General features: G+C 36.8%; 1 protein-coding gene across 2 annotated transcripts in view; it reads right to left on the bottom strand.

The window, feature by feature from the left end:
• Rab3gap1 (RAB3 GTPase activating protein catalytic subunit 1) overlaps positions 1-14,020 on the bottom strand; it is a 63,719-nt gene that overhangs the window by 47,748 nt on the left and 1,951 nt on the right. For both annotated transcript variants that reach the window (XM_075987781.1, XM_075987782.1), the window contains exons 3-4: positions 9,897-9,972; positions 2,277-2,409 (exon numbers count right to left, since the gene is read on the bottom strand). In XM_075987781.1, the coding sequence (XP_075843896.1) occupies positions 2,277-2,409; positions 9,897-9,972 (209 nt within the window). The remainder of the gene's footprint in view (positions 1-2,276; positions 2,410-9,896; positions 9,973-14,020) is intronic.

Raw genomic sequence — 14,020 nt, 5'->3', positions numbered from 1 at the left:
AGATTTGCCTGCCTTTGCCTCCGGAGTGCTGGGATCAAAGGTGTGCACCACCACTACCTGGCCAGTTTCTCATTTCTAACCCAAGTATTTTTAGCACTTACAATCTGATCCATAATCAGACACTGATATAAATTATCATTATATATTTCATAAATATGTAACAAATTTAAAACTTAAAATATTTGCTTAAAAATACATCCTTTTTATAATTTCTTAGCAAATTATATATTTTACTAATATTCTAAAATAAATGGAAAAGAATCAACATTTTGAAACCTTGATTAACCAAAAAATAATAAAGAACTCCAAAATAATGAAAGTCAGTTCTCAATCTTCTGGCTGTTGGTAATATAGTTTTAAATGTATGCCTCTAAGTTAACTAAAGTTTTACTTCTAATTCTTTCCATTAGTTACAGTTTTGATCACAATCAAATAAAATGGAAACTTCATAGTACACCAGCATGAGCAACAATGCCTTTAACCACCTTCAATTCATGCATCTCCTCCTCCACAGCCCACTTTATCGCCACCTCACTCTAGCAGCCTATCTCTAAAATAAGGTCTTTCTTAAAACCAACAAAACTTTCTTTATTTTGAACAGTTTCCTCATTTATGAATATAAAATGCACACATTTTCTTCCTCTTCTTTCTCCCAAAACAGATACTTATCTTTTGTTTGCTACATGATCACCTTACATATGTGTCTATTTGACCCATGTTATCACTCTCTTAATCTAAATGTAGAAGTTATATAGCTTTGTCTGTAAGAATATATATAGCAGAAAAGGGAAACATGTCATGCCTACTAGGAAAAGCAGGCACTTCAGGCCCATGCTTACAAATGATACCTTGCTTTGATCAAAAAAAAAAAAAAAGTAACAAACAGTGTGCCGAATTTTTTTCAGAAAGACTGTGACAGGTAAAGTTCTTCCATGGTCTTCTTTAGCTTTCTGGAGTTTCCTACCAAATACGATCCAATAACATTTAATAGTAAATTTCAAAAACAACTCATTTTAAATAAGTTTTATTTATAAAATACCACTATAAATGTCTTATCTTATTATTTACTGTTGGCAATCTCTTACAATGATAATTTATAAATTACACTGTCACAGATTTGTGTATTTGTAGAATATAATATATAGACGGTTTGGTACTATGCATGGTTTGAAGCATGCTGGGATAAACACCCTAAGACAAAGGGGGACTATTGTGTTTGACTAGCAGCTGAAATTCGTGCTTACTCAACATTTTGCTCACTGTTACACACTAGCACATCTCAGGACAGATTTTAGATTACATGACCTCCTAACAATTATAAGCTTTGTTGACTAAATATCGAGCATAGATCAATTAGAATACGGGCTTACGTACAATATCTCGTTAAGTCTTCACATTAACCCTTGGGTACTTAATATTTACTTTACAAATAAAATAACACAAGTTTAGAAAGGTAACTAGAAAGTCCAAACAATCAGAATTTTAATGTGCTTCCTACAAGTAGACCTAAAATACTATACTGTACTGCTTCCCACAGGTCAGGGAACCCTGATTGCTCTTCGAGCAGATGAGGGAGGGTGACTTGATCGGGGGAGGGGGAGGGAAATGGGAGGCGGTTGCGGGGAGGAGGCAGAAATCCTTAATAAATAAATAAATTTAAAAAAAAATAAAAAAAAAGAGTTACCCCCACCAAAACTCCAAACTTCAGTGGAATTTCATCTGTCCTTATGATGCCATTTATCACTTTCTACCTCCTTTTACTTTACAGTTACTTAAACACCTTATCTTCCCCATAGAAAGCCCATTACACATAGGATTTCATTCAAAAAAGACTTAGCAGAATACTTAGCACATCAGTTACTCCATAAGTATGTGCTGATTCAACCAATTTTAAGGTGACTGTCACCGGAGTTCTTCCTCTACTTCAGATGCAGTACTAGCTCATAAGCTATTTAAGATGTAGTTAAAAAACAAACCCACCGGGCGGTGGTGGCACACACCTTCAATACCAGCACTCAGGAGGCAGAGGCAGGTAGAGCTCTGTGAGTTCAAGGCCAGCCTGGTCTATAAGAGCTAGTTCTAGGACAGGCTTCAAAGCAACACAGAGAAATCCTGTCTAGAAAAAAACCAAACCAAACAAAAACAAAACAAAACAAAAAACCCATTTCCTATGGATATTACTGATTTATAACAACTTAAATTAATAACAAAGTTATAGACACTCTTAAAAGTCAAGACTGAACAAATATGACCAAAACAAAACAAAAAAACCATACCCTCTGATTCTTCATCTTTTCCTTCTTTATCAGTGGACTCTTGTACAAGATAGTGATGAGTGATTGAGAACTTGAAGTCAGCAAAGGAAATCTCATCTGATCTCTCTTCCCACGTGCCAGAAGTAAATATACCCTGCATTTAATAGCAGAATGGGAAAAACAGCCAACTTATTTAAGTCACTACAATGTTTACTATGTACAGTGGTTCCCCACATTTTTTAAATAATTTTTTAAATTTTATACACACTGGTGTTTTGCCTATAGAGTTACAGACAGTTGTAAGCTGCCATGTGGGTGCTGGAAATTGAACCCAGGTCCTTGTGAAGAGCAGCCAGTACTCTAAACTGCTGAGCCATCTCTCCAGCACATCCCCCCTTTTCTACCCATTAATCAGAGTTGCAGTCTACAGCTGTTCGCTACATAATAAAGGCAATTTAAAAAGCACAAATGATTTATCACAGTGATATTTAAAAGGAGAGGAATCTTGGAGCCATATGGGAAGAGGGAACTGACCAAGTTGTCCTCTAAGTTCCACCTGCATAACATGGTATGAGCACAGATGAGCACATGCGCATGCACAAGCACACACACACAAATATAATGTGATTTAAAAAAATATTTGAGTATTAAATAGCAAGTGACTTACAAAAATCCTAACTTTCAAATAACTTTATGCCATGTTTGAAAAACATAAACAGAAATCCCATATTGCTTGTTTAAAAAGAACTAGCCAACTAAATATAACCTGTTTAAACTGTGTGCTTTGTGCAACACACAATGAAACAAGGTATTAATCATGTATTCTGGGAAGACAAGCAACATTTACTGAGAATATACCGAGCAATGAATGTGTTACTAGTTCAGACCTTCTACACCAGGACCAGAGAGAGATGGCTCAGCTGGTAAGAGCACTTACTGACTTGGCCCAAGACTTGACTTCAGTTCCCAACATTAACATAGTGGCTCACTGGCTCACAAATAAATAAATAATTTTTTTAAAAAAAGAGCCTCTAACTCTATATGTTACATGGATATACATGCAGGCACTCACACACAAAAAAACAATCCTAAAAAAAAAATTCACATCTGCATGCCAGTCTAAAAACAAACCAACAACAACAAAAGCTAAGACATGTACAAGACCAGCCTGGGTTATTAAGCTCTAATACAAGCTGGACGACAGAGTCAAACACTGTCTCAAAACACATACACACAAAGAAAAAAACAAAAATAAAATCTCAGCAATAAAGATGTAATTGCCACCAAGCAGTGGCAGTGAATGCCTTTAATCCTAGCACTTTGGAGGCAGAGGCAGAGGCAGAGGCAGATGGATCTCTGTGAGTTCGAAGCCATCCTACTCTACAAAGTGAGTTTCAGGACAGCCAGGACTACACAGAGAAATCCTGTCTCGAAAACAAAACAAATGTAACCGCCAAAATCCCCACAAAATTACTATGGTTTTAAATTATTTGTACAAAAAATACTTCTATTGCATTTATTATAGCAAGAGGTGATCTATGTCAAATCAAGAAGGAAAACGTAAGACATCGTTTAATAAAAATGGCTATTAATTTGTTCATTATTTAAAGAATATTAGTTTCTGTAATCAAGCCCACATATAAACTGCTGTTTATGAATATCTAATATATAAGATTTATGCTGCTTACAATAAGTTGTAGAGTAATTTTATTACATAAATATTTGTCAAACATAAGTGAATAGACAGTTTGGGCTAAGATATTTCTTAAGAATAAAGATCTTTCGAGAGGAGGGTAAAGGGGAATGGAGAATACAAATGATCTAATTGTGTAAATGGGAAAAGGGAGAGCTCTTAAGCGAGGAAGTAAATAGAGAAGGAAGGAGATTAATAAAATAACAATAAGGATGTCTGAAAAAAATCACAAGGAATCACTATTAATAATTCACCCACAGCCAGGCAGTGGTGGCGTACACCTTTAATCCCAGCACTTGGGAGGCAGAGGCAGGAGGATCTCTGTGAGCTCAAGGCCAGGCTGGTCTACAGAGGGAGGTCCAGGACAGGCTCCAAAAGCTATAGTGAAACCCTGTCTCTAGAAAAAAAAATCCACACACACACATACACACACACACAAATCTATAATACAAATAACTTCATGTATAAATAAACGTATACAATTTTAACGAACCTTTCTCACGTAAGCTGATGGTGCTCCCTCAAAGAGCCAAAGACCACCTAACAAAACACCTATACCAGACATGAGAAGCCCTCTTAAGCTGTTGGCCAGGGCTGTCCAAAAGACTCCCAAAATATACAGCCTGTTGCTGTTGCCCTTGGTTACCCCCACAGAGGCAGAAGGTATATTTCTATTGTTGAAGATACCATGCACTTCAGAAACAGAGCCCAGAGACCCTTTGCACTGCAACTGGCCTGAATGCGTCTTCTCTGAGTACTAGTGTTCATGGTATCAGAAGGCGCCATGCAAGCTTCCAAAGGACGAAGGCAACCAACAGTCCTACCCAGCTATGACGCTTATGAACCACAACAATGACTAGCAAAGCACAATAACCCTACGGGTGCAATAGTAGTAAATATGCCTTGGTAGTAACAACTGCTCTCCAACTGGATTTAAGACCCCTCAGCAAGAGAAAGACCATGTCTGGTACTGGAAATCTAGCTAAGTACTCAGTGTTAGAGAAGGCATGGTTATTGGAGGAGAATCTACAGTCACTAATTTACTAAACAGCATAACCCCTAACAACAATCTATAAACTTATGCCCACCCGTAAGTGTAGTCTTCACCCGTCACCAAGGAAACATATCCCTGAAATAATGGAAAATAGTACAACCAGTCAAAATGCAGAGTTGTGGAGTCCAGTCCCAGTAGATACATCTATAAAACACTCTCATACTTATGGTTCAAGGAATACTGCAGAAGAGAAGGCAGAAGATTGTTAAGAGCCAGAGGGTCGGGGAGTTTGCTTTAAGATTGTGTTTCCTAATGATATCAGAAGCTACACCCCAAAATATCTCACCAACATGACTGCCCAAATGTGAGCTGAACAAGGATGACACCAGTAAACATGCCAAACCGGACAAACAGGCCCACAAGGCCTCAAGCCTACACAAAGAGCTATAAGCAACTGAGGACAGCGGGAATGGGAGAGGTGGCCTTTCCCAGAGAAGAGTACGCCAACTGGTTTTTCAGTTACAAACACCTAGCCCTGAAAACATGCATAGAGGTAACATTATACAGACCGAACAGGTTATATTTAGAAATAAGTATGTATGTATATTCATATGTGTATGTACACACACACATTAAAACAATTAATGGATAAAAGAGGTCATGGATTTGGAGGAGAGCAAGGAGGGGTTTATGGGAGGCTTGGAGGGACAAAAGAGAAGGGAGAACTGTAATTAAATTCTCAAAAAAGAAAGAAATTGTTTGTATGGTTTTGTTGGTTTTAGTGGCATATGTCTCAGACAAGATTAAGTTTCAAAATTTATATTGACAATTAATGCTGAAAAATATATCACTCATTTATATCATAATTGGTAAGCAAATCTTTAAAAATATACAATATTGAGAAACATCTAAAAATGTCCACAGAGACCTTTTGTCTACCTTAATTAAACTTGAGCTTTTCATGCATGGGTTCATTATATAACACTCTCCTTAGGAGCTAGGTGTTTAACAGCCAGGTGTTCCAAGGAATAATGAATCATTTTTTTATTGACAAAAATATGTTAAGTTATCCTATATGCTGACATCCTATTTGCAGTCTTCTTAAGTATCATTTTCTAGCCTCTGACGTAAGTAATAAGAGTGGCAGTAAAACAGCTAGATCTCACTGAGAACAGTGTCATTAACAGATGAGTAACAATACCAGAACTCTGAAGTACGCAGTGTAACTTTACAGCCCATAGGTATCACTGTTACTAAAATGAGCTCTCTTGTCATTTACACAACAAAAATAAAAAGGTTAACCATTACCAAATATAACAAAAGTCTTCTTAAAATTTTATACACTATAGCTACTCCTTAAACAAAAATGAAAATTAAAAAACATAAAATAAAAAGATCTTATTTTAAATAGTCCTATTCCCTGCCCCCCCCAAATATGAGCAGCTCAACACTGCCTTTATACTTCATTTTAGAGACACTGAATTCTCAGTGACTGAGGTCCTCATCTAGCTCTTAAAGATATACATAGTTTGTGTCTGTCCCAAATTTAACTTACAGGAAAACTAGAGAAAACTACAGTTAAATTCACTGTACATTTGCCATATGAACTCCTAAGTATGGAAGTCGCTGTCGCTCCAATCTGCCAAGTATGAAAAACCCACTCATTTCCATGCTGCAGGGTCATTGGTCTTCTATTAGTATTCTCAAGTTAATGATTCTTCTTTAATTTTTTTAAAGGGGTAAGAGTTGGGCTATTACCAGATCGTGACATATCTAAATTTAACATTTAAAAAAAAGCACTTGTAATTTTTGCCAGATACATAGAATCCTAAAATTCCAAAGTTAAAGGAATTTCAAAGGCCATTTCTTTAATTTTCCCCAACTTCATGTAAGATTAAGTTCATCTGTTTTATAAAGCCCAAAATACTAAAATTCAAAAAGCTCTCTTAGAAATCTACTTAATTCTTTTGAGTAATGTTACATTTAATTAAATTTATCATAGCAAAATCCCACCAAGTAAAACAGAAAAACAATGGTGTATCTGAAAGATGAGACCTAGCTTTAACCCTATTTTATCAACTGCTGGCAAAATAATCAAACAAATTACATGAACTCCAGGCCTCATTCTACATTCACTGACTAGGGTAATACCTCATCGATGACGTTTATTAAGGATTAAGTAAGTCAACAGGCATAGACCCAATCAATAATACTGTATGGTTCGACTGTGTACGCCCAAGAAATGCCATCCTTTCTTTAATCTATTTCCTAGCACTTCAGGGTCTACAATGGTCAAGTAGCTCAGTTACAAAACCTTCCTTTGAACAAAAATCAATTTACCCAGAGTAGATTTTAAATTTCACTGTGTGTGCGTGCGTGTGTGTGTGTGTGTGTGTGTGTGTGTGTGTGTACATACTTGCATGCACAGGAGGGTGTGCTCACAGAGGTCAAATAGAGAAGGCTAGGTTGCCGTGGAGCTGAAGTTACAGATGATTGTGAGCTGTTTGGTGTGGGTGCTAGAGGAACCAAACTCGGGCCCTGTGGAAAAGCTGTGAGTGTTCTTAACCAGACTAGCCCATCTCTCCAGCCCTCAAGGAATATCTCAAGGTTCTGTAGAGTAGTTCACTGTGATTACAAACTGGAGAGGAGTTCACCTATGAGAGGAAGGGCATCTGATGAGATATGTACGCTCATATCTTTTTCTTTTGGGTTCTTGACTTTTTGAACGAAGGACCTGGTTATACTCTTTTTTAAAAAGTCACTGATGATTCTATATTATAACTTAAAAGAAAGTATCTGGTTGTATAGCTTATTGGTAGAGGATATACTTAGCATTCCCATGGACTCAATCCCCAGCACCAAATAAACAAGAAACAATTATAAATTATTTATTGCATTATACATTGTGGTAATAAACTTCTATGTCAATGTAACTTTCTAATGATGCTTTCTAAACAAATAGAAATATAGCACTATTTCACATTTTTGCAAGTATTTAATGTGTAGTTTTTCTTTTTATTTATTTCACATTTTTAAAGGCAAGATCTCATTATGTAACCTGTGTTTAATATACATATTTTCTTCTGGAATAGAAAAAAAAGTGGGTTTTTGTTGTTGTTGTTGTTGTTGTTATTGTTGTTTTAAATATGTTGTCCAGGCTGATCTGGAATTTGATGAAGACAAGCAATCCTTCAGCCTGAGGATGATCAAGCAATAGTTGGGAGATAGCCTGAGCTAGATAGCAAAACTTGCCTATGGGAGGAAAAGTGTATTTTAAGTATCTAGTAAGCAGTCAAGGAAGCGGACAGGGTATGACTGAACAAGAAATGGAAGATTAATTTTGCTGAAACTCGATCATGAGCACATGGGAGTTCCTTATACTATCTTATAATTTTTACTTTTTAAATCTATAGCTAAGTTTTTAAAGATTGTTAACTGTGTGTATACATATAGGATGGGTATGTGTACGTGTGAGTGAAGGTACCCACAGGAAACAGAAAAGGATGCCATACATATTCCCTGGAGCTGGAGATAGATAAATATGGAGATAGATAGTTATGAATGAAGAACTCAAACTCCAGTGCCTAACTGCTAAACCATCTCTCCAGTCTCCATAATTAATTTTTTTTTTTTTTTTGGTTTTTCGAGACAGGGTTTCTCTGTGGCTTTGGAGCCTGTCCTGGAACTAGCTCTGTAGACCAGGCTGGTCTCGAACTCACAGAGATCCACCTGCCTCTGCCTCCCGAGTGCTGGAATTAAAGGCGTGCGCCACCACCGCCCGGCCCATAATTAAATTTTAAAACAGAAATTTATTTTAAATTTCCTCTCAGTAGATGAGAACTGGTAATCACTTCCTTTACAGGTATTAAAATTTAGTCATTATCTAAACTTTCTTTTTTATTCCCCAAGACAAAGTTTCTCTGGATAGCTTTGATTGTCCTGGAACTAACTTTGTAGATAAGGATGGCCTGGAACTCACAGAGATCCATTTGCCTCTGCCTTCCAATTGCTGAGATTAAAGACTTGTGCCTTTAATAATAATCCCTTCCATTTATACTTTCTTTAATCCTATCAATTGCAGCTCACCTTAAAATCTGCTTCTTTCTTCACCTCTTGACACACTAAGAGAAATGGGCCCAAGCTAATACCTCCTCAGCCTCAACTATATGCCTGAAGTATGAACCTTCTATAAACATACTACTGACTTAAATCCTAACATCTATTATCTTAATCTTATTTCCTCATTACTTCCTTTCTCTCATGAGAACTTACCTTGATGGCTCTCAGAATATTTTCTTGGGGAAACATCTAGAGTGTGGTTTATTAGTACAATATCAATACAAACTGAGCAAAGTAACTGCAGCTAATAATTATATCAAGAATTGTTATAAAAAAGATGTTTTTCCCATTAATGAACTCTTGGAAGTTCAATTTCTCTCTGATCAATTAAAAACTTTTAAAAAATATTCATTGGCCAAAAGAAATTTAGATTTTGAGAAAAGTAAACTCAGAAGAAATTAATGAGACCACACAAAGAAACTCATCATATTTAAAACTTGATGATTTAAAAAAATGTTTCACAAGCAAGCCTGGTGACAATACTGGCAATGGGGAGGCAGAGGCAGGTAGAACTCTGAGTTCAAGATCAGCCTGGTCTACATACTGAGTTCCAAGATAACCATAGCTACATAGTAAAATCCTGCCTCAAAAAAGCCAAATCAATAAGTAAAAGAGTTTCACAAATGTCATATATATATATATATATATATATATATATATATCATTTGCTACAAAATCAAATCCAAGTTCTTCCAGATGCTATTTGATACTCATAAAGACTATATATAACTTAAAATTTAAACATTTAATTCAATTGCATCACATGTAGTAAAGGGTACAAAAATGGGATTTCAAAGTAAATCCCAATCTAGAGATACAAGTAAACAGATCTGACCTTTTCAAGTGGTTGTCCCAGAGAGTTTCCAATCAGTTTCCAGTCATTCAAGACTTCTTCAACTTTGGAAATAAATCTAAGAAGGAAAAAAAACATTCTAAATACATAACTATACATTTTTTCCTATTACTGTACAGTTTCTTTAGAAAAACATTTCCTTACATCCTAAATTACAGAGGATTAGAGAATGCTCATTGAGTTTGATACTGTGAGCCCAACTCAGGGATATAGAATAAAAACAGAAACAATGTTGCTTAGTTCAAGAATTAATTTTTGATTCATTTAAATCTACTCACTCAATAAAAGCTTTATTTCCACAAAATATAAACTAAGAACAATCTCTCTCTCTCTTTCTCTCTTTTTTGGTTTTTTGAGACAGGGCTTCTCTGTGTAACAACAGCTCTGGTTGTTCATTCATATATTTTATTCACATATGAATTCACTTTGGGGGAGTTTACACAAATGACAATTACTAAATTTGAAAATGAATAAACTAAAAATAAATTTACATTTAAAAAACAAATAAAAATCTACAGTATATCCAACAGGGATAAAAATGTACATTAGTCATACACTGTAGGGGTCTAGGAATACAGGCTAGTGGTACAGTATTTACTGGAAAGCCTGAGTTCCACCCAAGCAACCCTATCTGCACAGAAAAGCACTAAAACTACACTGCACTTTTTATAAAAGTAAAGCTGAAAACTACTTTAATATGCAATCGCAGTAAACAATCATAAGATAATGAAACATCCACTTATATGTACCCATTAAAAATTGTTCTCAAGAACATTTGAGGAAATAAAAATATGTTGAGTGAAAAAAGAAAGCTGTAGAAACAATCATTGATATAGTTTGATCTAAAAAGTTTACACATACACAATTAAAAGAAAATATGTCAAAAAGTTAATAGCTATCTTCAGTGGAAGGTTCAAAGGTATTTTTTATTTTACTACAAGGTATTATTGCTATAACAAAAATAATTTAAAATATAATTTTCAGATAAAAGAACTATATTAAAATAATTTACTTAAGAACTCTAGTTCTTGTACTTGCTAGGAGACAATTAAGCCCTACAAATATTGAGATTTGACTAGAAAAATTCAATAACATTTTTCTTTAACAGTTCTCCATATCTTTGCTGATGAGTCATTTAACTCCTTCTCCTTATATTAGGTTCTTTTTTTTTTTATTGTTTCTATTGAGCTATACATTTTTGTCTGCTCCCCTCTCTCCCGCCCCTCTTTCATTCTACCCTCTCCCATGACCGGTACACTTCCAATTTACTCAGGAGATCCTGCCTTTTTCTCCTTCCATGTATGTCTCTCTTAAGTTCTTTTGCACACTTTTGGAATAATAGGTTTCTTTCCATTTCCCTTCGGATATATTATCTGACCCGTGTCTGTCTCTTTTGCTGGACTACACTTTCAATAAGAGCAGGAACCTTAATTTTTTTCTTTTTTTTTCTTTTTTTCTTGTTTACTGCAGTACTGGGGATTGAACCCAGAGCAAGGAGCATGCTGAGCCTTATCTGTTTTTACTAGCTACTAAATCCCTAAAGTCTTACACAGTGTCTCACACATGAACATTCAATAAATACTTTTTCAACAGAAAAATAATTTTAGAGGCTGGAGAGATGGCCCAGTGGTTAAGAGCATTGCCTGCTCTTCCAATGGTCCTGAGTTCAATTCCCAGCAACCACACGGTGGCTCAAAACCATCTGTAATGACGTCTGATGCCCTCTTCTGGCCTGAAGACATACAGACAGAATATTGTATACATAATAAATAAATAAATAAATAAATAAATAAATAAATAAATAAATACAAAAAAAATAATAATTTTAGGTTTCTACTTAGTCTTCTCAATAAATTATCTGTATGATACATAACTTTTAGGTTTCAAACCTGGGACAACAGCTAGGGTTGCCTATTTAACACATCAAATCAGACACTGGCCAACGGGTTCTCCTGGCATCCCTCTGTCCCTAGCTGTTACTGGGTCCTCCTAGCTGGCATACTTCAACCCTACCCTGGACTTCCCCAGCCCAGAGACTGAGCTGCCCTTCCCTTTATAACCAACCATTTTGGCCTTTTTCATCTGCTTTCTTTGGGGCCTCCTGGCTGCTGCACCTGGTCTCCTCTCACTCCTCTCCCTTCCCCGTCTCCTCACATGGCTGGCCCAGTTCAATAGGGTCATGAGTACTCTGGGCTCTCCCAGATGTCCCTGCCTCTGGCTCTGCTCTCCCACATAGCTACAATAAACTTTCTCCTCCACCATACCTAGGAGCAGTCATGTTCCCCTCCTTTTTCTTCCTTTCTTTCTTTTTTCATTCAATAACATACTTATTAGGTCTCAAGAAATTCCTTTTGCAGTTCTGGCAGTTAGACAAAAGCCAGCATTCCCTCGGGGACTTAAGAAGATAGCTCCTACTTTCTAAAATGAGTTATCTCCTTGTCTCTGGCAAAGGTACTTATGGCTCTCCCATTAAACTCTGCTTGTTCTACTTATCAAGGTTTAAACTAACCTCTAGGCTCCCTCAGTCCCTACTCACAAGTACCCGTTACAGAGCATATCCCACTACCCTAACCCTCTCCATCCCCTGAGCTTCTCTTTCCTCCTCTTAGTTTCCCTTACCACACACACACACACACACACACACACACACACACACACACACACACACACACACCAACCATTGTGGCTGCACATTCGCTTGGTCTCTGGTTCCCATGCGTTCTCTTTGCTTCTCTTCTCTTCCTCTCCACCTCTCCTCTCATGGCTAGTTCAGTCTGGACTCTTCCAGACGCCCCTCGTTGTTGTCTCCCTCATACGTACAATAAGCCTTCTCCTCAACCATACCTAAGAGTGGTCATGTCCTCATTTTCATTCAATATTGAAAAGAACTTTTCATCCAAATATTAACATCAAGGCTTAGGAAACTTCAAAGTCAGCCCAGGCAGTGGTGGCTCATGCCTTCAATTTCTGCATTTAGGAGGTAGAGGCAACTGGACCTGAGTTAGAAGCCAGCCTGGTCTACAGAGCAAGTTCTAGGACAGCCAGGGTTACACAGAGAAACCCTGTCTCAAAAAACCAAACCCAAAAGCGTTCAAAGCCTCCACATTTGTCTCATGAACTATAAAATACTGGTTTTATTCTACAAAGAGAAACTTAAAAGACAAAAGTTTAACTTCCTACTTTGTGGCAGTCCTCAAAACTGTGCTAACAATTATTTCCACATGAGCAACCAAAGCAACCAAAGAATTTAATATTCCCTCAGGAAATTCTTTTGAGCCAATTTTTTTTTATTCATTTCTTGCATTTGAAGTATTCATTGATGATATCTTTGGCCTGAGATTCTTCGCCATAGTCCTTAACCATTACACATTTACAACCACTTTATGAGGCTTCCTCTCTCAATCAGTTTTACAGAGGCCTACCCACTGCCCTAGTTTCTTATCACCAATCTTAAATTAGGATGATTTGGTGCTCAGCACAAAGTGCCTTCACACTTGACATACAGACTCATCACAACCGCACACAAACATTAATACCATGCCATGCTAGGCCATCATGGATGTGGGTAGTCTTCACCACTTCTTGTAAGGCGGTACTGGCATCCATTAAGCCTCAAGCAGCAATGTCTTCCTCTGCCAAGGCGGTGGATTATGGGTGAGTCATAACCTTGAATGCACCTGAGCCTCTGTTCCTACCCAACTCAAAGGCAACAGAGGAAAAGGATTTTTTTTTCTTTAAATACATTGGTGTTTTCCCTCCACATATGTCTATGTGAGGGTGTTACATCACCTGGAACTGGAGTTAGTAAGTTACAAGCTGCCATGTGGCTGCTGGGAATTGAACAGGGGTCTTCTGAAAGAGCAGTCAGTGTTCTTAACCACTGAGCCATCTCTCAGCTCCCCTCAGGAAATCTTAAGTTATTTAACTAAGGGAAAACTATCATTTTCCATTCCAAAAACTGGTGTTTACTTATCACTCATCCTTCAAGATCAAATTATATTTTTCTTACTGCCTTCAAAATATCAGCCTTAGAGTCAACATGCCCAAAATGGCACTCTGGCTACTTTGATGCTTATCTTCACCCTTTAGGCAAGATATGGAAGTTT

The sequence above is a fragment of the Microtus pennsylvanicus genome, chromosome 10 (assembly GCF_037038515.1).
Source record: "Microtus pennsylvanicus isolate mMicPen1 chromosome 10, mMicPen1.hap1, whole genome shotgun sequence".
NCBI lineage: Eukaryota > Metazoa > Chordata > Mammalia > Rodentia > Cricetidae > Microtus > Microtus pennsylvanicus.
This window is presented reverse-complemented; position numbering and strand designations above follow the sequence as displayed.